Consider the following 27857-nt stretch of genomic DNA (forward strand, 5'->3'; position numbering starts at 1 on the left):
GATATTTGGGTTCATCCGCCCTCGAATAGGATATTTGGGTTCATCCGCCCTCGAATAGGATATTTTGGGTTCATCCGCCCTCGAATAGGATATTTTGGGTTCATCCGCCCTCGAATAGGATATTTGGGTTCATCCGCCCTCGAATAGGATATTTGGGTTCATCCGCCCTCGAATAGGATATTTGGGTTCATCCGCCCTCGAATAGGATATTTGGGTTCATCCGCCCTCGAAATAGGATATTTGGGTTCATCCGCCCTCGAATAGGATATTTGGGTTCATCCGCCCTCGAACAGGATATTTTGGGTTCATCCGCCCTCGAATAGGATATTTGGGTTCATCCGCCCTCGAATAGGATATTTTGGGTTCATCCACCCTCGAATAGGATATTTGGGTTCATCCACCCTCGAATAGGATATTTTGGGTTCATCCGCCCTCGAATAGGATATTTGGGTTCATCCGCCCTCGAATAGGATATTTTGGGTTCATCCGCCCTCGAATAGGATTTTATTTTTTAAAGTTGTTGAAATCAGGAGCCCCCTCTGAAGAACAGAATGGCGATGTATTGGTTGAAGAGAGGAATGACATTCATTTTTAAAGTTGTTGTTGAAGTTGGGAGCCCGCCCATAGAACAGAGGCATACATTTCAGTCTTTAATTTTCAAGCATTGAACTTGGGAGCCCGCCCAGATAACAGAGGCATACATTTCAAGTCTTTAATTTTCAAGTATTAAAATTGGGAGCCCGCCCAGATAACAGAGGCATACATTTCAAAATCAAGTCAGAGGACAATAAAACAGAGGGTTACAATAGGAATCCCCAGCAGGAAACAATAAAATTCCCCGGCACCGGGAAACAGAAGGTTGCAACAAGAGGTCACAGTACAAACTCAAGTACATGTGTCAAAAGAAGTAAAGCACCGAAAGAAATGCAAGCAGACAAGGAAGCAAGGCAACAAAAACAAATTGTACTCTAGCCTAGCTTCTTGTTTTTTTAAGCACGGTGTAACAAGGAGATCGGTAAGCAGTAGTAATAGCATGCAACAACAGTAACATTGCAGTCCAACGGTAGTCCCAGCTACCAAAATTTCTCGAACTACATTGACCTGATTCCTGTTTAGCCCAGGATATGTAGGAAACCTTTGAAGCAAAGGTTCGGTCAAATCTTTTTCAAAAAAATGCTTCAACGGAGTACTCGGATGGGCAAAAATCGCTCGCTTTATCTTTGCACGAAAACCCTTCGTGTCTCCGGGCAAAGAGGGGCAGCTGTAAGCACGTGATTTTTGCCCTATATGAGAATTACTCCCAAAAAATTCAAAAATAAAATGATTTTTCTTTGGTGTACAATTTTGTGATATTTTGAAGAATTATTTGTATTTGTCTGTGCGTGTTTATTCGCTAAATTAATAAAAAATACAAAAATATGTCGCATTTTGCATGTAGGATTTAATTCTACAATTGTTAGTAATTAAAATTGTTTTACAAAAATTAAAAATTACAAAAATAGGCATCGTTTGCATTTTTAGCATTTAATGTCCAAATATACAATTTTATGCTTAATTAATACTTAATTGTGCGTTAATTGTTATTGGGAGTTAATTTGCGCCTTTATAACTTAATTTAGTTCTTAATAATAGTTTAAGTATTTTTATAATTTAGTTTTAGAAAAATAAAAGAAGAAAAGAGAGCGAAAATATAAAGAAAGTCGGAATTGGGCCTCTTCTTCAATTTCAAGCTATAGGCCCAAAAAATGGCCCAATCTTCCCTACGACCCAGTCCATTTCGAACTGGGTCGACCCAGTCCATTAACCCAACACCCCTTCTTCATTTTGTCCAACACAAAACAAAACCAAAAAAATAAAAAATAAAAAGTGAATTATCACTATTAATAGTTTTATTTTTTGTTTTTTTATATATAAAAAAAAATCCGAAAATATTTTATTTTATTTATTATTTTTATTTTAAAATATATATATATATATATATATATATATATATAGTAATTTCGGAAAAAAAAAAAAAATAAAAAAAAGTAAAAGAATGTAGAAAATTTTAAAAAAAAAGTAAAAAGTTTTAAAAAATTTAAAAGTAAAAGAAGGTTGGAATTAAAAAATAAATATAAAGATATCTGAAAATTTAAAAAATTTAAAGTAATTGAAAGTAGCATTTTTAAAAGAAAAAGAAAAGATAGTGGTTTATTTTTTAAAGAAAAGTTAAATAAAGTGAGATTCTCTTTTAAAAAAAATAAAAAGTGGGATTTTAAATAAGATAAAGTAATTAAAGTTGGAATTTTAAAAATAAAAGTAAATAAAGGTGGGATTTCTTTTTCTAAAAAAATAAAAGCAATTTGTAAGTGGGATTTCTTTTAATTAAAAAAATAATAAAATAATAAAAAACAAATCTGAAAATTTCGAAAATTTTGCTATAAATAGAAGAGAAAATTTAAGAAGAAGTGTGGAAAAAAAGAGAGGAAAACTAGATAGAGAGAAGAAAAAAAAAGGGGCGGAGTGAGAAGTATACACCCGATATACATTCTGTATACACTGAATATACAGGGGCAGAATTCATTTTGGAGAGTTTTGAAGTTGAAAAAAAAATAGTTACTGCTTTATTGCCTCGCTTAAGATCTGAAATAGTCAGAACCTTCCTGCCTTTTACTTCTTCACTATACTTGGAGTCGTTTATAGTCTCCTGGGTTTTCTGCTATTCCTACTGTACTGGTTTGCGATGTTGCTGAATCTGCTGTTGCTGTGTTATTACTGCTGCTGACTTCTCCTTCTTTTGTTCTTGTACTGCTGTTTCCAGGTACACATTTGTACAATCTCGGCTTGAAGCAAAAAATGAAATATTAATCAGGCTTTGTTCCTGTTGAATTCCTCCTGTTTAGATTTGTGGTTGAATATAATTTTTCTTTCTTCGTATAAAGATGTAGTTGAATGATTAATGAATAATGAGGTTGCATATGTATACTTTCTTCATCTAATAATGTTATTTTAAATTACGGAGAATAATTAATCTGTTTTTGATATTATGGTCAATCTCATGTTCTAGTATTATTGAATAACAGAATATAAAATGAAAGCAGTTTTTCTTTGTACAAACTCGATCGCAATTTTCCATTCGCATTAGCCGTAAACTAATAACTAATAAGTTACGTTTTTCAGCATGTAAATAATTAAGAGATTTTCTTTTAGTTTAGAGACGAACTTAATAGAAAATATAGTCATTGTAGGTTTATCCTGTAAAAATAAAAATGAGACGAGCCTCGCCAAATAAAACGTATAGATTGCGGGGCCCTCACAAAATGTATGGTTTAATTAGAATTCGGAAGGACCGTTTAGCGAATTTCACGGTCTTCCCCAAAATAATAACGCGATAGTCTCTTTAGGCGCGTGTTTAATATTTTACTTTCTTAAGCCTGGGTGTGCATTTCATGCGACCCGAATCCAAATCCCAAAACATCAAATAAAACGTGTTCCGGATTGTGGGTGCATTTCATGTAACGCAGTCCAAAGACGTGTTTTAAGCGATGTTCATATTTCTTTTAAAAACAATAATAATAAAGCGGTTAAAAGATAAAATTTGCACATAAGTTCATATTTGTATAAAATCAGACAATCAAGCCGAATATAACAGTTGAGCGACCGTGCTAGAACCACGGAACTCGGGAATGCCTAACACCTTCTCCCGGGTTAACAGAATTCCTTATCCGGATTTCTGGTACGCAGACTGTAATATGGAGTCATTCTTTTCCTCGATTCGGGATTAAAATTGGTGACTTGGGACACCCTAAATCTCCCAAGTGGCGACTCTGAAATAAATAAACCAATCCCGTCTCGATTGTCCTTTAATTGGAAAAACTCCCCTGCACCCTTGCGGGCGCGGAAAAAGGAGGTGCGACAATGACAACTAGTTTTAATACATCAAACAAACACAGCCAATAAGAAATAATTTTAATATAACTAATCTCACCACTACTAATATACCTTATTTAATATTATTCCTATACATCCTATCAAACGAGCCTTGAGTGTATTGGCTAGGTAAAGGGGAGAAATTCAAAAATAACTATATTTACAAGTGGTCATTCAAAAATAGTCACACTTTCAAAAGTAATCGAAATTTAGCAACTTTTCATGTAAAGATAAATCTGAACGAAAACACTGTTCAAAATCTGAAAAAATACTCCATTATATTATACTGGAGTACCAGCACAAGTATACTGGAACTCCAAATATAATGGAGTTCCAGCATAAGTATACTAGAACTCTAACATAATATACTGGAGTTCCAGCAAAGTATACCGGTCCAGTATAATATGCTGGAAGTTCATACACAGGTGCTCAAATCCAAAGGCGGATCTAGGATTTGAAGTTGGCGGATGCCATAATTTCCTTTAATGTATACTTGACTAATACGAAATTTGTTAGGAACGTTTAATCGATTTTTTTGAGTTGATTTGAGTCAACCTAATAGGTATTTTTTCATTTGAAAATTTAAAAATTACATCTCAGATATAAAAAAACAAACGTGATTAGAATTAAAATAGGATAACACCTTTATTATAACAACATAAGTAAAATCAATATTTTTAATGGGAAATTACATCTTTTCTGTATATTAAAAATCAATTTACACAAGTAAGATAACATCTTCAAAAAGAGAATTACATCAATCAGAATAAGAAAATTTAAAAAAAATATTTTCCATAAATAAATTATACCCCATAAACATAAATTAGATAAACTACAGTTTATCATAAATCAAAACCATAATCACATATTTTTTAAGCAATGCTTACGAAATTATAGTAAAGTGATTTAAATTATATCTAAAAATCATTGCATAACACAAATTTTTATGATATAATTAAAAATATAAAAAAAAATTGATCTCAATCCAAAATTTTCATTAAGACCCAAGTTTTATTGAAAGAAGAAAACTCATAAATTTAATTAAGAGGATTGCTTATTTTATATAATTTTAAAGTTTAGGAGTCTTTTTTTTGAGTGTTCTTGCTAGAGAATAGAGATCACATACAAAATACTAGAATAGAGAAAAGAAAAATATATATAGAAAACGACAAATAGAAAATTCGATAGTAGTCGAAAAGGGAAATGATTGGGACAAAAGGGAATAAAAGCACAAAGAAAAGAGAAAGTCAGACAAGGTTCAAGATAAATTCAACTTGAATTTTACACACGAGAAAAACTTTCAAAAAGGTCTACCAGCCATGACACCTTTGTCTAGTTTATGGTTGCGGGTGGCAGGATCAGATAATTAACCTAATTTAAAAAAAATCTGAACATAGTTATATAAAAATTTATCATCCTACCGGGTGTCATCCCCCCCCCCTTCTTAAAGGGGTGGATCCGCCCCTGCTCGAATCTCCAGTATATTATGCTGGAACTTTCCGCGTGTTGGAGTTCCAGCATAATATGCTGGAAGTTCATACACAGGTGCACCGAACTCTAATATATTATGCTGGACCGGTCTTTGTTGCAGCAAAATAGTGTCTATATTTTAATGACTTAGCAACGCTGGCTATTTTTGAATGATCAGTCCGCAAACTGGCCAGCCCGTACTATTTTTACTAGGTAAAGCTATCAAAATGGGCTGGCTTAATCCAGCCCAACCCAATCCACATGAGCTATAGACTGTAACAACTTAACTCATCTTTTGAAGAGCCTTCAACATGCTAGCCCTATACAATCCAAAAGAGATAAAATTCACAAAGAGCCACTTTTCAGCACAAATAATTGCAAAATAGACATTGTAATGGAGTTTCAAACTCCACAGGTACAACTTCAAGATATTATCTTGGAGTTTCACATTTGTAATTTAATATTTCATGATAGTGATTATTTTTCAGTTACGGGACTAAAAAGTGGCTAGCCCACTTCCTTACTACACCTAAAATATGCAGTGAGCTAACTCTCGAGCTAGCACTTCAAAAAAAAATCTAGTTGTATTACTTTTTTATAGCATAAAAATCGAGAAATAAAATCAGAAATAGCTATATTTACAACTGGTAATTGAAAAATAGTCACAGTTTCAAAAATAATCGAAATTTAACCATTTTTCATGTAAAGATAAATCTCAACAAAAACACCCTTATAAATCTAGAAAAATTCCAGTATAATGTGTTGGAATTCGAATTTTATACATATGAGATTCCAGCATAATGTGCTGGAGGAGTTCCAATATAATATGCTTGAAGTTTATACCCAGGAGCTTAATAATCCTGCATATTATGTTGGAACATTCCGTGTTTCAGCAAAACATTGGTTATTTTTCAATGACTTTGCAAATGCTAGCTATTTTTCAATTTACCAATCCGAAAACCGACTAGCCCGTGCTAATTTCACATAAAAATGTAATCATACTTTTCTGCATGTCAATGCACACAATAGTTTTCAGAGTACTCTATGTGAGCATTGAGTATCCATTAGATTGACTATCATGTATAATTGTTCATGTATGCTCAGGTCTTTATTAACGCCAAAATATAAGTTTCTTTTTGTTATACCAAAAATCAAAGCTTAAAGCGCATGAGTTAATTCCTTCAATGATCGCCCAACTTAATGGGGGACTATATTGCATCGGCCTCTGTCTATGTATACACAAAAAGGGAAACTTCTTCAACAACTATATACGGTCAAACTTTTCTATAACAATCTCATCTGTTCCAAAACTTTTTAGTTAATATAGTGAAGTGTTGTTATAAAGAATATATATAATAGCATAACACGAAAAATCAGTTTCAAAGAAAACTTGGTCGTTATAGTGAAGACCGTAAAGTGTTGTTTTCTTCACTATTTTATGGATGTAGCTCATCTTAGATGAGTCACTTCAGTTATTAGTTGGACTGCAGCAAACACTCTCCTTTTCTTGTCACAAAACACTATCTAAATTTGAAATTAAAGATTTGAGGCCAGGCTTCTCAGTTCAATAAAGTTGAGTAATAAAACAAGCATTCACAAGTTCTAATGTGCTCATTTAAATAACTCATTGGGCATTTGTCATGCTGAAAGCAAGTTCCAAAAACCTGACCCCTTTGCCTATCAATATAAATACAAAATCATTTGCAGCAAACTGCAGCTTCAAAATATTAGAAAAAGTGCCAAAATTTTACATGTTTATCACTAGTGATACATTAACAATTAGCTTTAAAAAGTCCTGGAGCACAAAAATCTCAAGCATTACCTTGTCAGAAACAACTTCTTGATTTCATTTTATCCTAGATATACAACAAAAACTTCAACCCTAGCAACTAGAATTCCTAATACAATACACATTCCCACATCCTTGAAAACCTAGTCCTGCCCGACCCCCCCCCCCCCCCAAACTCCAATGTTTAAACGCCGATGAGTCGCACTCAAGCTCAAAAAATAACAAGAGACCTGACCAACACTCAACCTTCAATGCTTTCTTATTACCCAATGCTGCAACTGGTTAAGACTAAGAATCGAGATAAGAGCCGCTGAAAGATGGGGAAGGACTGAAAGAATAATTAATCATAAGGCAAGACAACCAAAAGAATGGATCAAGGTTTTCAATGTCATTGCCAACTAAAGAAGCCCTTTTAATATGATACAATGAGGTTCTTTTTCAGCAGTTTGTACCTTTCACTAAAATCTACTTCAACAGGTGAATTCACCCTCTTGGCATTCTTTAATTAGTCCAGAGCTATTCTGCATGGAAAAGAGAAACAGAAACATTATGCAACACATAACAAAACAAATACTATGATTAGCTATTCTATTCGCTCTTGGTTAAAAAAAACAAAAGTATATACTAGCAACAGAATGCAATGCCAAATAAACTTGGTACATCCTCACACACAAAAAAAGAACAGGTATGCAGATAAATGATATAATAGAACTCTCACGACCAATGAGAAGATTACTGATACTATGTGCTTGTTATTACTTTTTAATGAACTTGCTTGTGATGAACATTATATTTCCATGCCAAACAAGCATTCTTTTATTTCGCCCATTCTGGGATTGGAAAAAATACATCCGCCAGGAACATTATCCCTCAGTAACTCTTCCATTTTCTACTTTATTTTTTGATAGCTCAGAAACCCTTCCATTCTGCAACAGAATATATACCAACAGGCACAAAGAACTTCCTTCTCTTTTTTTTTTATAAGCTCAAGGGACACTAAAAACCCGTGTAGGAAACTGCTTTTTATCCAACAAATGCAAATCGTTCAATATCTGAAATACTTCAAAGCATGTCTTCTTTGTCGTAAACACGAACCTCATGAGCACCTAATGGCCTGAAAAAGGCTGCCCAAACAGCTTTTGACGCATATAACTAGTCAATGTTCTTCTTTTCCACTGAAAAAGTGAAAATTTGTAATGCAGATGCAAGTATGATATGGAACATGTATAATAGATAGCACAGATGGAACACTTGGGCATGCCATAAAGTTCTTCAATTGGTGGGATATGGCAGGATATGAACTTTTGTACCTCAGATATTTCACAAAAGTAAGCAAAGGATCCCTCCAAATTCTTAACTGCAACACCTGAGGACAATAATTAAAGTAGCACATGCCAAAAATTCAGCCTGCAACCCTTATAGCACCAATTTCATCAATCTTTGAGCTCTTGTGCTGCAACATTTCAAGATGTAAGGATATCACCATTAGTATAAGGTGAAGGTACAGTCTCAATATAGTGAAAAGACCACCCCCATATAATGAGCTCAGAAACAAACTTAACATTTGCAAAAATCATATTGAACACAATATTATCTTACCTTGTTTCTCTTGTGTTTGTGAACATTATTAACATCCTCCTCACCGTCATGCTTCCTTTTCTGATATCATCAGAAAGATCATAATCAGTGAGATCATACAAAAGTATAATCACATTTAATACAGTGAATTGCCACTATAGCTGTTTGCTAAAGTCCTAAAAGTGTTGCAAATATGGGCTGAATTTCTACAGCAAGAAGTGATTCCAACAAGCCAGCACAATTACTAAGCTCCACTAGACCAAGACCTCAAGTCAAGCAAAAAAAAAAAAAGGTTAACCGCATTTGTCAAATAAAGAAAAGTTACGAGTGTCAACTTCTCAAATTCACTACGTAGCACAAATTCACTACAATGCATACAGTAGGATGAGAGAAATCAACAAACTCGGACTTGAAGCTACTATTGCAAGCAATGTGTACAGAAAATCTTGTTAAACTAAATCAAACAGCTATTTTTTGCCACAGTAACTGAAAACTGAAAGTCAAACAGCAATTGGTTCCACAAACTCTGAGCAAAGATATTCCTAGAAAACTAAACCTTATGCCCTGAAATCTATTCTACTGGAATCCCATAAATGCAACTTATAAGCTACATCACAAACGATGTAGTGAAAGTTCACGACAACAAGAGGAACAGACAGCAGGATTCTAGTGGCGCCTACTAAAAAAGTACTACTGTCAGTTTTAAGTAACGTCATTTTCAGTAAACACAGCATTGAGCAAATTATTAAGTGGCTTTACTGTGAACTAGTCTTCTAAACTTCTTGAATATGAAAGAACCACATGATATTCACAGTATACCGCATGCCTGGAGAATCATCGTATGAGCATAACTCTTAAAGTTTGCTAGTAGCAGACCTTTTCGTGATGTTTCTTTGAATGGTCAGCACCAGAATCATGATGCCCAGTTTTATCTTTCTTTTTCTCTTTATCCTTGTCTTTACTTCGATCTTTATGACGGTGTTTGTGCTTCTTATGCTCTTTGTCCTTCTCCTTGTCTTTATCCTTGTGCTTTTTATGCTTCTTCTCCTTGTCTTTCAACTCACTTTTAGACTTTCCAGCTACAGTGGGAATTCCTTTCTCAGACTATGAAACACCAAATACCTATTGATCAGCAATTACTGGAACAGGCAAATTGGCAATATACAAAAGCATAGGGTTTGAAAAAAATCCAGTTCACGGTCTCCAGCTTCAGAGATCAGAAAGGATTAAAAGGGTTACTTAAATATGCTGAATCAGATGTAATCATATAACTCAAGCTTCCAAAGTAGATATCTTACAGGAGGCAGATCAATTGGAGCTGTTTCACGTAGTTGAAAAGCTTCTCTAAGAACATCTAAGTCGAATGATTGGATGCGTGAATTTGACTCTTTTGAAGACGAAGTATCCTGTATAAGCTGATCCAACTGCATTCCTTCCCCTTTCCTAATTTCTGTGTCTCCCACCACATTGTGAAGATAATGTGTATCTGAAATTGACAATGAAAGAGGCTTCTTGCAGAAGAACTCGTGATGAGCCAACAACTTGAAGTGAGTGATAAGATCCACAGCACCTGTAAGTTCTCTTGGCCCTAATAATGTATTTGGACCAATCAACCACAGTAAGCCAATTTAAAAAAAGATATTTTAAGGAGAAGAAGATCAGAGAGTCAAATGCTTTATTTTTAAATTCTTCATATGAAATCTGAAAGATGGGTCACAATTTTTACAAATATATCTTCGAACAAACATGCAACACAAGGCAAAGGACTCACTACTATTTAAGGTAAAGGACTCACAAACATGCAACACAAGACAAACATACCCAGTATTATCACACACCATGGGGTCTGGAAAGGGTAGGTAGTGTGTGCGCATACCTTACCTGTACCTTGTAAGGATAGACATGTTGTTTCCAATAGACCCTCGGTTCTTTACTATAATACCCATAATAATAATAACATTTCAAAGTCTTGGGAAATAAATAGTTAATGATAAGGGTAAAAACATGAAAGAAAATTTGTCTCTCTTGATTTTCTAAAATGGACAAGTAAAAGTGATAATATATTTTTAGTATAGTAGACAAGTAAAAGTGAACGGAGGGAGCACAATGCATTTCACCTTAAATAAAAACCGAGGCAGACCCAAGTAGAGTCAAATGTCTACGGTAGTCATTTTACCCTAACATGCAAAGAGACAGTTGGGAAACCACTGTAAGAATCATACCTCTTCCAAACGTCTTGCTGTCTGGATCCATCAATTAGTGCCCAGCACATGAATAATGCATTATTTCCTGGAAAGTATTGGGGCGTAAGACAATTGTACACAACTACTCTACTCATTGGACTAGAATACAAACAAAATGGCAATGGATATATACAAATTATACATCTTTCGCACCTCCTAGGTACTAATACTATAACAAAATTGTTGGGAAATGGGAATAAAAATAGACCCGCAAAAATAATATTCACGGTATTAGTGATAAACGCGGAACACTAAGTTATGGTTAAATCAACAAGAATAGAAATGCAGCAATAATGACATCAAGATTCTACGTGGAAACCCTTCTGAATAAGGGAAAAACCACTGCCAGAAGAGCAACTGATATCACTATAGCAAGGAATTCTATATTGTATTGTAACGAGTACAAATACTCCTAAGACCACTACACCCTCAAAAGAAAAACATTCTTTTGCTTTTTCCACCTCACTACAATATCTCTCACACTCTATTTTTCTTCACAGACTATTTTCTTATAGTCTATGGAATACCTTGCTCTCTCTCTTACTCAGATGTATTGTCTGAGATTTTGGTGTGTAGAAATGAGGGTTGAAGCTCTCCTTTTATAGCCAAAACCTCATTCTCTAAAACCTACGATATTTGACAATTTGCACACTTTTTCACAATTTCAACAAAGTTGATTACCAAACCAAACCAAGTCAACAAGACTGGCTACCAAACCATACCAATTCAACAAGGTTGGCTACCAAATCAATACCAATTCAACAAGGTTGGCTACTAAACCAAACCAAGTCAACAAGATTGGTTACCAAACCATACCAATTCAACAAGGTTGGCTACCAAACCAATATCAATTCAAGAAGGTTGGCTACCAAACCTTTTGAATAAGATGGATACCATCAATCTCCCCCTCCAGTCTCATTCATCTAGAGGAGGTAGCACTGTCTTCTAGTTTGAGTGCATGCCGACAAGTTCTTTGCATAGCTTGAACTTGTCTCTTGGTACCACCTTGGTCAACATATCAGCAGGATTTTCACTCGTGTGAATCTTTTTGACATGAAGTGATTCCTTCTCCACTTGCTTACGAATCCAATGATATCTGACGTCGATGTGTTTTGTTCTTGCATGGTACATGGAGTTTTTGCTTAGGTCTATTGCACTCTAACTGTCGCAATAGACAACATACTCCATCTACCGCAATCCAAGTTCTTGAAGGAATCTCTTGGGCCATATCATCTCTTTGTCAGCTTCAATAGCTGCAATATATTCCGCTTCAGTTGTAGACAGTGTGACACACTTCTACAACTTCGACTACCATGATATAGCTCCCCCCGAAAAAGTAAACAAATATCCAGTAGTGGATTTTATGTTATCAAGGTCACCTGCCATATCAGAATCTATATAGCCCTTCAAAATTGGATTTGATCCTCCAAAACATAAGTATTCATGTGAGCTTTCTCTTAGATACCTGAGTATCCACTTTACAGCTTCCCAATGCTCTTTTCTTGGATTTTCGAGAAATCTGCTAACAACATCAACTGAATGAGCAATATCTGGTCGAGTGCATACCATTGCATACATCAAACTTCCAACGGTAGAGGAATAAGGAATCTTGGTCATTCTCTCTTTTTCCTCCGTTATTGTAGGACACATCTTCTTGCTCAACTTCAGATGACCAAGAAGGGGTGTGCGAACCAACTTAGCACTCTTCATATTGAAACGCTCCAGCACACGTTCTATGTACTTCTCCTATGACAAGTAAGGCTTCCTCTCGTTTCTCGAACGAGTAATTCTCATGCCCAAAATCTGCTTAGCATGACCCAAGTCTTTCATTGCAAAAGACTTATTCAACTGTTTCTTCAACTCGTCAATCTTGGAAGCATTCCTGCCCACAATCAACATATCATCCACATATAGCAAGAGGATGATAAAGTCATCATCAGAAAATCTTTGTACAAACACACAGTGATCTGAAGAAGTCTTTTTGTAGCCTTGCTCCCCCATAACAGACTCAACTTCTTGTACCACTGTCTAAGAGCTTGCTTCAATCCATATAGACTCTTCTTAAGTGTGCATACAAGATTTTCTTTACCTTTTGCCTTGAAGCCTTCAGGTTGTTCCATATAAATCTCTTCTTCTAAGTCACTGTGAAGAAAAGCAATTTTTATATCCATCTGCTCAATCTCCAAATCAAGACTAGCAGTCCAACCAAGAACTGTCCCAATGGAGGACATTTTCACGACAGGAGAAAATATTTCATCAAAGTCAATACATTTCCTTTGACCAAATCCCTTGACAACCAATCTAGCTTTGTATCTAGGCTTCAAACTATGTTTTTCAGCTTTAACTTTGAACACCCACTTGTTCTTCAAAGCTCTCATGCCCTTAGGCAATTTCACCAACTCATAAGTATGGTTCTCATGCAGAGATTTCATCTCATCTTGCATGGCTTCAATCCATTGATCCTTGTGCACACCTTCTATGGCCTCCGCATAACATTCAGGTTCTCCCCCATCAGTGAGTAATGCATACTCATTGGGTGAAAAACGGGAGGAAGGAGTACGTTCTTTAGAAGACTTCCTGAGTCGAATATCTAACTCGTCCACAGCTTCATGAGTAGGATCATCTACCACGTCAATATTAGCATTGTTATCACCATCACCATTAATATGCTGATTTGGGATATGGTTTTTGGCATTACCATCATCATTGAGCCCACCAACACCATCCGCATTTGTATGAGGAACTTGATCAAGTTTAACTAAACATTCAAAACTTGGATTGCGACAGATGGAGTATGTTGTCTATTGCAACAATTAGAGTGCAATAGACCTAAGCAAAAATTCCATGTACCATGCGAGAACAAAACACATCGACGTTAGATATCATTGGATTCGTGAGCAAGTGAAGAATGCATCACTTCAGGTCAAAAAGATTCACACGAGTGAAAATCCTGTTGATATGTTGACCAAGGTGGTACCAAGAGACAAGTTCGAGCTATGCAAAGAACTTGTCGGCATGCAACTAGAAGACAGTACTACCTCCTCTAGATGAATGAGACTGGAGGGGGAGATTGATGGTGTCCATCTCATTCAAAAGGTTTGGTAGCCAACCTTGTTGAATTGGTATGGTTTGATAACCAATCTTGTTGACTTGGTTTGGTTTGGTAGCCAAACTTGTTGAATTGGTATTGGTTTGGTAGCCAACCTTGTTGAATTGGTATGATTTGGTAGCCAGTTTTGTTGACTTGGTTTGGTTTGGTAACCAACCTTGTTGAAATTGTGAAAAGTCTGTGCAAATTGTCAAATATTGTAGGCTTTAGAGAGTGGGGTTTTGGCTATAAAAGAAGAGCTTCAACCCTCATTTCTACACACCAAATATCATATAATACATCTGAGTAAGAGAGAGAGCAAGGTATTCCATAGACTATAAGAAAATAGTCTGTGAAGAAAAATAGAGTGTGAGAGAGATTGTAGTGGGATGGAAAAAGCAAAAGATTGTTTTTCCTTTGAGGGTGTAGTGGTCTCAGGAATATTTGTACTCGTTACAACACATTGTAAAATTCTTTGCTATAGTGATATCAGTTGCTCTTTTTGGTTGTGGTTTTTCCCTTATTCAGAAGGGTTTTCATGTAAAATCTTGGTGTCATTATTGCTGTATTTTTTTAACCATAACTTAGTGTTCCGCGTTTATCACTAATACTGTGAATATTATTTTTGCGGGTCTATTTTTATTCCCAACAAAAATTACTTTACTTGTCAAAAAAATAGATATATACAAATTAACGAATGTAAATAACCACCATGGTGAACCAATAGAGCTCATCGATTTCAGTATCTTCCAAATACTCCCTCATGATAAACATGACCTGCTTTTACTAGTGGGGAGTTCAAGCATAGAATGCTTGAATTGATATTATATTGAGTTTGGTAAAGATATGTTTAAAATTATAGTTCCAAATTCTCATTATTTGACACATTCCCGTATCAATCAAATCTCAGAGTTTATATATAAGAGATAACTATAATACAACAAAAAGAATTTTTCAAGAATACAACAAAAGAGGACTCCAAATTTCCGAATACAATATAGAGGAAGAAAAGCATACTCGATCTGAGAAGTAAATTAGGATTCCAACGAAGCACGAATCTCGTTTATCCTCCAATTGAAGCAAGAAATTGAGTATATAGAAGAATTTGATGATTTAGGGTTTTGCAATTTTAGAATGAATTTGGATCTATGGATCTTTATTGAACTGAAAATAAAAACCCTAATTTTCCCGTTTCGCGGAGTTGAGATGCTATTGGCTAACGGCTCGGGAAAGAGGGAAAATGGACCTATGTTTTTAATTATAGTGTCAACCTATAATTATTATTATTATTATTTTATGTCATTATTTTACGTCAATTAGCCCTGATTATGCCTAGGTTCAGAGGGAGTTTTGCGTCATTTAGGAAAGGTTTTTTCCTTTTCTCTTATTTTTCAATTTTCAAATGGTAAAGGTATATATTTAGGAAGGATTTATTTGTCAAAAAAGTCATTTAGGAAAATTCTTTCTTCTTGTGGTGTCATTTAGGAAATATTTTTTTTTAAAGTACTTAATAAAAATTTGATTGGACTAATAAAACCAATAAAGTTATTTATTTCAAGTATTTAATAGAAGTTTGATTGGACTCATAAAACCAAACGAGTAATAAAACCAATAATTATTAAATGTCGAACGTGTGATATTAATATTCAAATTATGACTTATTGACCATTGAATTGTCCTTGATATTTATTTGAATATGACCTTGATCCAAAGACACAATGCCAGATCAAAATTTAAGTTTTACGAGTTCAACTTACAAAATTTTTAGCATTAAACTTGTTATATTTTTTAAATTAAGGGCTTTTGTATTCTTAAATTATGAATTCATATCTACTATTTGTTGTAAGTTTTATGAATTTTTACTCATAAAGTTTACTTCGCGTCGAAAATATTAAGTTCAGATGAATCTAATGCCGCAGCTTTAGATCTCCCTTTGTTGAGATAGGGCTAATATTTGAATCAAGCTTGATAAAGTCAAAAAGAGAAAGACGTTTAAGTAGAATTGTTACCATGTTAGATATGATTAAGAATGAAGTTATTCGGAATAAGGTGGGTGTGGCCTCCATGGAAGATAAGATGCGGGAGACGAGGTTGAGATGGTTCGGACATATTAAGAGGAGAAGTACAAAAGCCCCTGTTAGGAAATCTAAGAGGTTAACCTTGGTGGGTATTGGGGGAGGGGGTAGAGGTGAGCTAAAGAAGTCTTCGGGAGAGCAGTGACTAAGTGGGACATGGCGCAGCTGAAGCTTACGGAGGACATGACCCTTGATAGAAAGATATGACGGTCGAGGATTAGGGTAGTAGGTTAGCATGTAGCCGAGCATTCTCCCTATGTCTTCTCAGTTCTATAGCATTAGTGTGAATATGATATTTCTTTATTCTTAGAGTGTTATTACTACTCAGGGCTCGTTTGGTACGAGAGATAAGGAATAATTAATCTCGGAATTAAATTTGAGATAAGTTTATCTCACGTTTCGTTGGGATAAAATCGTGGTATAACTAATCTCAGGATTAGTTATACCGAGATTGTAATGTTTTTTTATCCACATGGGAGAGTGAAATAACTAATCCCGAAATAATTAGTCATGGAATAACTTATTTCCTATCCAAACGACCCCTTAGTGTTTACTTGCAATCTTGGCTTCGGTCTCCTCATTTTATCTTGTTATATTACTACTTGTTGCCTTTACATATTTTCATCATTTCTTTAATTGAGGGTCTATTAGGGGTAAGGTTGCATACATCTTATTCTATGAAATATAACATATTACCCTCATTCACAGGATTTGTTGTTGTTATTACTAAATTGTCTTATTTCGAAGTCATTTAACCAAATAGAATAGGATTTAAAAATACACTAACAATATAAAACAACTTGACACTGATAGAATAGTTTAATTTGTTATATTAGGTTACTCGCTTTATTTTCAGGAAACTCGTTCTACTATCATGAGTACCTGTGGTTATCTTTTTGTTGACTTGATAGTGTAAAATTTCTAATGTGTCAATGTAAAGACGTTAAAACTCAATGGAATAAATGCATGAAGCAAATATAGTCTCATACATTGTCACTTTGGTGAAGTCTCATTCTACTAAGCATGCAAAACTGAGATTTCTACTTAGTAGAAAACAAGAAAAGAAAAATATAATAGAAACCATAAGCGACAAGAATCTTGTTATGTGGTTAACTAATCATCGTCTTCCTCATCATCATCATTTCCAGCAGCAGCATTCAAAGCATTGAGTCTTTCGATCAACCTAGCTTTCCTCTCATCGTACGTTAGCTTCTTAAGGTTGTACCTGCAGAACAGCCCCAAAATGACTAAAGTGAGAAAAGAAGAAAGATTTTCATATTTAACAAAAGATTTTCAGCCATTAGAATCTAAGCATCATGTAGAAATCAGAGACCAAAGACCCTATATGTACACACGACCCAACTAATGTACCAATGAATCTCAACTCGTCCTTATACCTTTCAGTTGATAAGGTTAGCAGAAATAAATGATGTTCAAAGGCTAATAATGATCGATCAATTAAACTAAAGATGATCTCAAACCTCTTGTGTTGCTTAGGAGGTTGCTTGTCGAACTTCTTTGAGCTTGGATCTGCACGTATGGCAGCATGAACCTTCTTGTACATCTCCTCGAGATCGTCTGCCTCAAGACCCGTCTTGATGTACTCATTAAAGTGTGACTGATATTTCTCAGGTTCATCTTCCATCAATGTCTGCAAAGAAAAGTCGGGCATATTAGAGACAGGGAGTAACAAGAAGCCGGAAATAATGAAGATTAACATCCCCCTACATACCCATGGATTCTACAATAGTCACAAATTACAAAAGATTCAAATATAAATACTTCTATCTCACTTTCATATATGCAGAAACATGGCCACCGTAGATATACTTGCGGTGAACATCTGCATCAAGTTGCTTGGAATCCTTGCCGAATCCAGCAAACCTCTTCTCGCTATGAGGGATATCAATCCCACCATCCAATGCACCCTGATCCAAGAATCAACATTGCAGATAGACATTGTTAAAAGTCAAAAGATAGGCAGAGTTTTTATCTTTGTTTTTTATATGGAATAATGCAGATAGACAGAGTTAAAGGTCACATGACCTTAAAACGCACGTTAAACCTTAAAATGAATGAAATAACTATCCTCCAAACAGCAGAGGTAGCGCACTCATTATTATACAATCACGTTAAACCTTAAAATGAATGAAATAACTATCCTCCAAACAGCAGAGGTAGCGCACTCATTATTATACAATTTATCCAACACACTAAGAAGGCCCAATAGCCCAAGCATTTTTTAAAGTAGGACAAAAACATATTGCTTTATTTCCTCAGAGATGGAAATAACCACTGCTAATGTCTATATTTTGAAGTTTCGCTGATTCGAAAACCATCCGATCAATGATTCATGAAAAGCATAAATGCTGATGTTTCACGAACTAAAATTTTCAATTGAAGCTAAAGTTAGCAATGTGGCGTAATGATGCATTAGACTTTTAATTAGGTGAAAAGGAACCAACAGCGGAAGCAGAATAATACCTTGAGAGCACCAAAAACACGATTTCCTGTAGTAGTTCTTATAAGACCAACATCCAGGAGAGCACGGAAAGGCCTCCTGCCTTCAGCAGGTTCAACAGAGTAATCCTCCCCATTGACCTGTAACGGTGTGTAATTAAATTAAAGTCAGAAATAAAAGCAAGTACTGTGCAGCCACAGCTACTACTTACATCCAGGTTTCCTTCATACTCTTCGTCCATTTCAAGCTTTTTGAGCACTCGTCTTGCCAAGAGAAGTCCAGTACAGTATGCTAAATTGAGCATTAAAAGACGTATTACTAATATATAAAGGACAGAATTTCAGGAGGGACAACCAACAAATTGAATAGCTTTGTGTAAGTACCAGCAGCATAATTTGTCAGACCGACTTTAAGTCCATAGCGAGGCAACTCACGAGCATAGGCAGAGGCAAGAATCATGTCACCAGCAATGCTAGCAGACACAATTTGTGCGATTATGTCCTTGTTAGTCTAGAGAACATGTTAAGATAAACTAGGAACATTCACCTCCCGACAACACAGATAAATGATTATCAACATCCATTATTAGTCAAGTCATGAACGTTCTACATGACATTCAATGAACTCACAGTAATAAGGAAACGTTCTGTGGACATAATGCGAACGCAGATCCTCCTATGAAAGAAATAGCAGTGCAATTAAATAGATGCTATGCAAGTTAAAAAGGCAGAAAACTGCATTATAAAGGATACAAATCGGACAACAAAACGGTATTTTGGTGTGTTGTACTTATTTTTGTCCTGATTGATCAGCCGATTCCTGGCTCTATAGTCAGTTTTTCCCTCTACACAGTGGCGAAACATTGAAATTAGCGAAATTTTACTTGCAAACAAGATTGACAACAGGCCAAAAAATGATGACGGAACATAGAGCTTTACCTCTCCTTCTCTTGAATTTAACCTGGAAACGCTTAAAGTAAGCCCTCGTCTTCTGGACTTTGATGAAGGCCTGTAACATAATTCAGCAACAATGTCAAAACTCAACCAGAAAATACAGAAATTCCCCCAAAAAAACTAGCAATGCTATTGGAAGGTCAAGTAAGGAACATAAGCTTAACTTTAGATCTAACATACAATTGTGAAGTGGTTCAATCCCCTTGGGGATATGCAGTGGAGGATGGAGTTCATAAATTACGGGTTCAGCTAAAACCAAATATTCCTAACACAACATAAATACATGGGGGAAACCCTATAATATTTTAATAGACATTTACACTCAAACACATAACTTAAAAGTACAATAAGTTCAATGATAAGAACCTTAAAGGTTGTCATAAAAATCTAGCTCCAATCCGAAATGAATTTGCATAATACCATTCTGATACACAGAGATACATTTTCAAATTCCCACAAAAAAACAATTTTTGTTGAACATTTTCAAAAGAGAGACCAAAAAAGGTGATTAAAAATCACGAAATCAAAACTAAGCATATCTCAATAACATAAAACAGATAAAAATATGAACAATAATATTATGGTCATAAACAAGAGAAATAACACTAAAATCACAATTTGTTATTCCTTTAGACAGCACATACTAGCATACACAGTACAAAAAATGCATGAAAAACTTTAACAAGTTTAGATAGTTGTAATTTCTTTTAAAACAACAAACTTTTTTTGTGCAAAACCTAAATAATAAAACTCAAAACAAATATATATTTTATAAAATATAAAAAAAAACATAAACTGAACGTCACCACTCCCATTGTAATTATCTAGCATATTCTACTTTTTGATCTTCCAAATCTCGATTGCTTTAGATAATATTAGTATATAATGCAATTAAAAAAAACAGAAAATGAAAAAATGCAAAATATGGTCTAATGAAAACCTAGAAGTTATTGAATTTTACCATTGTTGTTCTTCGATTAGCCTCCGCCGCCGGCGTTAGGGGTTGGGGGAGTGAGACGAAGCTGTTGTGAGCAAAAGAGTACTACGTTGAAGTTCAAATACGGAACTGAAACCCTAGTTAAATTTTTGGACCTTGAGGCCCATATGACTTCGGCCCATTGGCCTGAAACCCAAAAGGTTTTGTATTAAATTAGCATTTACTTTATTTTTTCTTGTCTTTTGAAGGGGAATAATATGAAATTTTGTCATTTATATTATACCGTCAATAAGTTAAAGAAATATATACTTTTCAATTAACATTTTACAAAAATAGGTTGTCAAAAAATTGCTCGCTAGCTTAGTGTTAGAATTATAGAGGAAAAGATGTTCACATTTATCATGTACCTATTTGAATTGTTCGATTTTGTCATCTATTATATTTTTGGTTCGTTCATATCTTTACTACTAGTTTTTGACACGCGCATTGCACGCATATCCTTTATCAGTGAATTTAAAAAAATAATACTTCAAAAATTGTGTTTGCAAGTTATATAATAAAAATTAATAAAGAAGTATACAGAGTTCTTGCAAATAGCATATTAACTTTTTGATGCTAGGTCTATTATCAAAGCTAGCCAACAGCAGGTCCTTTGATATTTAAGGAGAAGACATTAAATATAATCAGGAATATATTCAGAAAAAAAGATAAATATATTGTTGATCAATGACAGTTGCGACATGAATTAGTTACTTTTGGTAAACTGTTTACGATTCTTCTTGTTTTGTCGGAATCACATACAATTCAACTATTCAAATATAACGTTTGACAAACATACTTCTATCTTCCATATTCCTTGTATGCATATCTAAAAACTTTTTTTCCAAATATAAAATTATTTAATCAGGCGTAGATAAATTCAGAAGTAATTCATTAATGATACTTTAGAATAACAAGAGGGGTTGCTCTGATGGTAAGCAACCCCCACTTTCAACCGAGAGGTTGTGAGTTCGAGTCTCCCTAAGAGCAAGGTAGGAAGTTCTTGGAGGGAAGGATGTCGGAGGTCTATTTGGAAACAGTCTCTCTACCCTAGGATAGCAACCGCAGCATAGCAATTCTATTATTTCTATTAGGGATCGGGAATCCGGGTAGTGCGAAATTTAGCCAAATGATATTATAATGACAATAACAAAGACAATGCAAGTTGATAACAACGACAATTAAAGCACATAGAGAAGACACCAATTTAACGTGGTTCGGTCAGTGTGACTTGCATCCACAAGCGGAGAGGAGCAAACTCACTATAGCAATAAGAGTACAAAAGAGCGTACAAAATTAAAATAAATACCCTAATTAATCCCAAATACCCCCGAGAGAATAACCTCACAAGATCACTCCACAAAAAGGGGATCACCCGCTTATGTATCTTGCTAATACCACAAAAAGGGAATCACCCGCTTAAGCATATATTGCGGTATTTAAATGGAACTCTTGATATGAGTTTGTTTTACGCTAACAAAGGTATTGCCAAAAAATTTTGCCACTAGGTTTTCCTAGTAAGGTTTTTAATGAGGCAACTTGCAATGTATATTATTAGTAAGTGTACTCTTTTTCTTGACTAGGATTTTTTTCTTTTTTCTAGTATAATTTTAACGAGGCACATTGTCTTTTAATGAACATCCAAGGGGGAGTGTTATAAATATATTATATTGTTGATGTCTATTTAGTACTTCGCTGTAAATAAACTTCACGAATAAGCTTATCCATATTGAAATCTATCGTAAACATGTTTATCTAGTTAGTACTCCATTGAAAATAAGCTCTCGAATAAGCTTACCATTTTTGTACTGCAAGCTTACATAAGTTTATTATATAGTAGCAGCATACATAACAACTTCCTTTTTTAAATTTAGTTCATTATACATAAGTTTGAGGTTGAATTACATATCAATCTCTCTATACTTGTCTTTAGTTTATTTATTTTTTAATCTTTATTTTATAACAAACAATTGTTGCATTTTCAAATTCAAATTTATTTTGAGTTTTTACAAAGAGATTTTTTCTTTCCTATACCATATATGAAACCTTATTACCAAAAATGTGCATAATTTCTAATTTACCCGCCCTGCCCATATTTTTTCTACAGTTATTATACCAATCATTAAATACTAATTAATAGTAGCTGAATATTCCTAATTTGTCGAGCTAAAATTGAGGAACAAAATATTCTAAAAAGATTTGGCGTAAATAAGATCAAATCATATTCTTTCAGATATTCCTATTTAGGCGCGCTACAATTATGGAAGTAAATATTCTTCCAGATATTTTCTACCATTGATAGCCATTAAAAAGTTTGAAAGCTTTGAATTCAAATTTGGGTTTTCAAAAATCATTATTTGTTTGGATTGGGTATTGTTGAAAATAATCGGGAATATGGTTTGGAGTTTATATCTCAATTTTGAGGGGTTTTGGTGAAGATTAGACTTAGTTTTGACTGAATTTCAGATTGAAACTCGAAGAAGAAGAAGAAGAAGACATATTGCAGAAAATGTAGATTATTTGTATTCTGATTGTAGCTGCTTTATTTTCTGTTTTCACAAATAAAAAACGACTAAAACTCCTACAAATCTTCTGAAAAAACGCAATTATGTCAAAAATCACAATTATGCTACAATTGGATGGGAATTGGGATATAAAAATTCAATGTACCCAGTTTGTAGATATTTTGTAGATAAATTGTAGATTATTTGTATTCTGATTATAGATGTTTTGTTTTCTGTTTTCACAAATCAAAAACGGCTAAAACTTCTACAAATCTTCTGCAAAAAACGCAATTACGTCGAAAATGTCAATTATGCTACAATCGAATGGGAATTAGAATATTAAAATTCAATGTACCCAATTTGTAGATATTTTGTAGATAAATTGTAGATTATTTGTATTCTGATTGTAGATGCATTATTTTCTGTTTTCACAAATCCAAAACGACTAAAACTCCTACAAAATCTTCTGCAAAAATGCAATTATGTCGAAAATACCAATTAAGCTACAATTGAATGGGAATTGAGATATTAAAATTCAATGTAACCAGTTTGTAGATATTTTGTAAATAAATTGTAGATTATTTGTATTCTGATTGTAGATGCTTTGTTTTCTGTTTTCACAAATCAAAAACGACAAAACTTCTACAAATCTTCTGCAAACAATAGTCTACAATTTATCTACAATTTTACTACAATTTATCTACAATTGCTGCAATTCTTCGTCTTCTTATTCGGGTTTCAATTTGAAATTTAGCCAAAACCAAGTCTAAATCTTCACCAAAACCCCTCAAAATTGAGATATAAACTCCAAAACATATTCTCAATTATTTACAACAACACCAAATCAAAACAAATAATGATTTTTGAAAACCCAAATTTGAATCCAAAGCTTCAAAGCTTTTTAATAGCTGTCAATGGTAGAATTGCTGCTCTATTGTCTCTTTGAAGGTTTGTTCTTCTTCCTTGAGAAAATTTGAAGCTGAAGGTAAATGTGTGTATGAACTTTAAAGATTTGACTTCAATTTTGATGAACTTTGTTGTTCTTCATTGATGAACTTCAACTGGAGTAAAATGGGGAACCAACTTTGTTGAAGGATTTCTTCAATTTTCTGTGAATTTAGAGGGAGAATTTGGTTTCATAAGATGGAAAATAGTAAAAAGAACGTGGGTATGGATAAAACGTGGGTGAGACTGAGGGGTTAGGAGAGAGAAACGTATAGATTACTTTAATTAAGGAGTATAAAATATACAATTAATTATACCTTAATTAATTATGGTATAGAATTAAGTGTAATTAAGTCGCACCTTAAATATTAAGCACGTTTACCATGTGGTATACTAAGGTAAACATCAAAACCACACTCATCTATTACGTGTTTCTCTTCCCCTCTTCCATTCTATACATTTTCTCTTCATTTCAGATCATTCCCTTATCTGTATCGAGAGGTACGTTCTTGGATCTTTTCTTTTTTGTTTTTAAGCACCTTTTTCTCATCCCAAATTTAAGCTTCTTGGGTTTTTGTTATGTTGAATGATAAATTTCATCGGTATATAAATTAGTGAGATTTAAAGAACTTGTATTTTTCTAGACGACTAGACCCCATATTTGGCAGATGTTGCAAATCTTTGTTAGGGTATCATAATACCAATCTCTTAGTTGAGGATTTAACAACTCCAGAACATTTGTCAATGTGCAGGATTTTATGTGGTCTATTTGAATTGTTACGTGAAGAACAAATGCAAGCTGTAGGACTACTTTTGTATATATTTAATTCAAATAATCTGAATCTGACATCTTCAAAATTGTTTTTCTTGAGCCGAGGGTTTTTCGGAAACGTCTTTACTCTCCTCAGACCCTACTATGTGCGATTACGCTGGGTATGTTGTTGTTGTTGTTGTTGTAAATTGTCTGAATCTGCACTGTGTATTTACAAGGGTCCTCGGACGATCCGAGCTTGGTTAAATCTTTCTATTGGAATATGTAAAACCCAATATAGTGACTTATTGTAGTGAGGGGGGACCTCAAAGCTACCTGTAGTTTACGAAAATTTCCTTAGAATAGGTATAAAGGTATTCTGCTAGGGCTGTTATTTGCCGTTCTTGTAAGTTGAGCTTACTTCAAATTTGATTTCATCCGTCAGCTATATTATTAGGATTCATGATGAATTGGCTAGTTTCACACTTGTTGTCAGCCTATTTCAACCCCTCCTCCTTTATCCAGGGTTGAGACCGGCAATGTGAGTAAAGTCACAATGACGGAGTTCTACACATAGTGTGTGCATGTAGGCCTATGTATGTATCACGTTCTACTTTGATTCTCCACCTGATATAGTGAAACCCTTCAAAATATGATCCACACATATTCTTATCCTTGAAGGTATTGCATACACGAATTAGGAATTTATCTCCTCATCCTGCCTTTGAGGATGCACTTTCTATACATGCTATCAGCAAGTGTGTCTGCAGGATAGTTAGTGCTTTTGAAGCTTGTTCGCCAAGATGCGTTGTACTTCTCTCCTAGTTGAGGCATTGTTTGTGACACAATTACGTGTGCTGATATGTGTGGCTATGTATCCCAAGAGTATATTTCAAGACTTCACAAAATGTAGGATCCTTTTTCCATATCCAAATAGTCAAGGCGAGATGAAGTTAAGCCTGTACATCAGTATTGTAAATATTCTTTATCCTCACTAAGATGTGCATGGTACTATTTTGACATAATAGCTCTTGATGCTTTTGTTGATAGCTATCCCTTGGTATGCATGGAGGACAATTAGGTAGCTTTCCTTAACGGCTTTTAAGCTCGATTACTTATGTACTATCTTGGGTCTTTTGAGGTAGGTTGGTATAGACTATCAATCTTATGGGTTTTCCAATTACATTTGGTAGTGCTGCAGAATTTTGAGATCATGCATTCATATTGAAGTGGATATATGTACGCATGATGCATCTTAAAATTATATTGACAAGCTTACAATTTACCTTTGTTAATTTCTTAAAGCTTCAAAACATTTTAATATAAACAAGAGAGAAGATATCTCATGTGTGGTATGCTTAGTGCTGTAACTGCTGTATAATGTCAACTGATATGCGATTTTTCTTATTCTTTTGCAGTGGTGGTTCGTGTAGCTAACATCTCAAGTTAACGTCCTCCAATCATTTCGCTTTTGGTGTTGGTTCCAAATACAGGTAAAAGGTATAGATAAAACCAACCATGGCGTCTGTTGAAATTTTACTCAGGTTGACGAGTAACTACCTTCCTACTTCTTGGGTACCTTATCATTCAAAAACCAGAATTTTTTGCCATAAGTCAGGAAATCTCATAGGCGGACTTGCTCTTCTATCTATGTCTTTTAACTAGCCTCTCTTTTAATAAAATCGTTGTAAAGTTTCGAGCTTCAACCCTTCACTGGAGTGTTAACCTGGTAGAAATGGATATTCCATCAGATGACTTCTCTTCGTCCATCATGCAGCTTCCAGACGATTGTTTTCTCTCTATTTTTCAACACCTTGACTGCGGACGTGACCGTGAGTCATTTGGCTTAACATGTCGTCGTTGGCTTCAAATTCAAAATCTAAATAGAAGATCTTTACAGTTCCAATGCTCTTTTACTATGCTTAATATTTCCTCATTATCTCAAAATAACTCCCAAATCAGTATATTCCAGTTATCTAGGCTTCTGAACCGTTTCCAGCAGCTAGAATCATTGTCCCTGTCCGGATGCACCGAGCTTCCAGATTCGGGTTTGGCTTTGTTGCCACGTCATGGCTCGAAATTGCAAAGTCTTCATCTTGACTGTTGTTTTAGGATAACTGATAATGGTCTTTCCTTCGTGGCATCTGGCTGTTCTTCGTTGGTAATACTAAGTCTTTACCGGTGTAATGTTACAGATTACGGGTTAGAGGCCTTATTTAATTCTTGCGTAGCTTTAGAAGATCTGAATTTGTCATATTGCCCTCGAATCTCTGATTATGGCATAAGAACTATTTCACAAAACTGCCGTCATCTTAGAGCTGTCAGGATATCCTATTGTAGAAAGCTAACCGGTGCTGGCTTTCAAGGATGTTCTCAGACACTGACTTATTTGGAAGCCGATTCATGTAGGCTCGAGCCTAATGGAATACGGAGTATCCTAAGTGGAGGTGGACTTGAATATTTGAGTGTGTGTAACTTGACCTGGTGTATTCGTGTCGATGGTTTAGTAGCTGTTAGTGTCGGATTTGCTGCCAAGTTGAGAGTGTTAAATTTCCGGTTCAGCAGAACGATTGGCGATAATTGTATCATGGCAATAGCAAAGGGTTGTCCATTGCTTCAGGAATGGAACTTAGCATTATGTCATGGGGTCATGATAGGAGGGTGGGAATCTATTGCATCACATTGTCATAACTTGAAGACGCTACACGTTAATCGGTGTAGAAATCTCTGTGACCGCGGATTGCAAGCGTTGAGAACCGGCTGCAAATGTCTCTCCATCCTTTACATTACCAGATGTTATCAGATCAGTGCTGTAGCATTGGAGATTTTTAAACTTGCCAGAGGAAATGTAGAGGTCAAAGAAGAAGAAATAATGTGTATCTGCCCTCGAGGAGCCTTTCGGTTTTAAATAGGTGGCAACAATCTTCATGATTCTTGTGTATAATTTCTTATGTTTTTTTTGTTTCCTCCTAAGCAAAAGATGATTTGATTAATGCTTGTATACAATTACAATAAATATTGCTCTACAAATTGCAGAAATACTGTTAATTCCCCATGCTCTAAGGGTATGGATTCATACTTTATATTCAAAGCAGAACAGTTGTTTGTTGTTGAA

General features: G+C 34.7%; 3 protein-coding genes across 4 annotated transcripts; 1 reads left to right on the forward strand and 2 right to left on the reverse strand.

Annotated features, from left to right (window-relative positions):
* Positions 1 to 7486: 7486 nt before the first annotated feature.
* LOC104224654 (mediator of RNA polymerase II transcription subunit 19a-like) lies at positions 7487 to 15305 on the reverse strand. The gene is made up of 7 exons (XM_009776333.2): positions 15095 to 15305; positions 10969 to 11035; positions 10045 to 10334; positions 9623 to 9850; positions 8768 to 8827; positions 8479 to 8621; positions 7487 to 7689 (listed from the first exon to the last, which is right to left on the reverse strand). The coding sequence occupies exons 2-6, from the start codon at positions 10997 to 10999 to the stop codon at positions 8571 to 8573; spliced, it is 660 nt and encodes a 219-aa protein (XP_009774635.1). The 5' UTR covers positions 11000 to 11035; positions 15095 to 15305; the 3' UTR covers positions 7487 to 7689; positions 8479 to 8570.
* A 1782-nt stretch (positions 15306 to 17087) lies between these two features.
* On the reverse strand, positions 17088 to 20642 carry LOC104224653 (large ribosomal subunit protein uL18-like). The gene is made up of 9 exons (XM_009776332.2): positions 20528 to 20642; positions 19552 to 19621; positions 19366 to 19457; positions 18997 to 19123; positions 18825 to 18904; positions 18637 to 18753; positions 17946 to 18080; positions 17634 to 17803; positions 17088 to 17377 (listed from the first exon to the last, which is right to left on the reverse strand). Exons 1-9 carry the CDS (start codon positions 20528 to 20530, stop codon positions 17266 to 17268), a joined length of 906 nt encoding a protein of 301 aa, XP_009774634.1. The 5' UTR covers positions 20531 to 20642; the 3' UTR covers positions 17088 to 17265.
* Positions 20643 to 24397: 3755 nt separating this feature from the next.
* On the forward strand, positions 24398 to 27857 carry LOC104224651 (F-box/LRR-repeat protein 12). Of its 2 annotated transcripts, none has more exons than XM_009776331.2 (2): positions 24398 to 24492; positions 26161 to 27857. In XM_009776331.2, exon 2 carries the CDS (start codon positions 26478 to 26480, stop codon positions 27648 to 27650), a length of 1173 nt encoding a protein of 390 aa, XP_009774633.1. In that variant the 5' UTR covers positions 24398 to 24492; positions 26161 to 26477; the 3' UTR covers positions 27651 to 27857. The 2 variants fall into 2 exon arrangements, with proteins under 2 accessions (XP_009774633.1, XP_070024536.1); XM_070168435.1 differs by lacking the exon at positions 24398 to 24492 and adding an exon at positions 24521 to 24924.

Source organism: Nicotiana sylvestris, chromosome 2 (genome assembly GCF_000393655.2).
Source record: "Nicotiana sylvestris chromosome 2, ASM39365v2, whole genome shotgun sequence".
Lineage (NCBI taxonomy): Eukaryota > Viridiplantae > Streptophyta > Magnoliopsida > Solanales > Solanaceae > Nicotiana > Nicotiana sylvestris.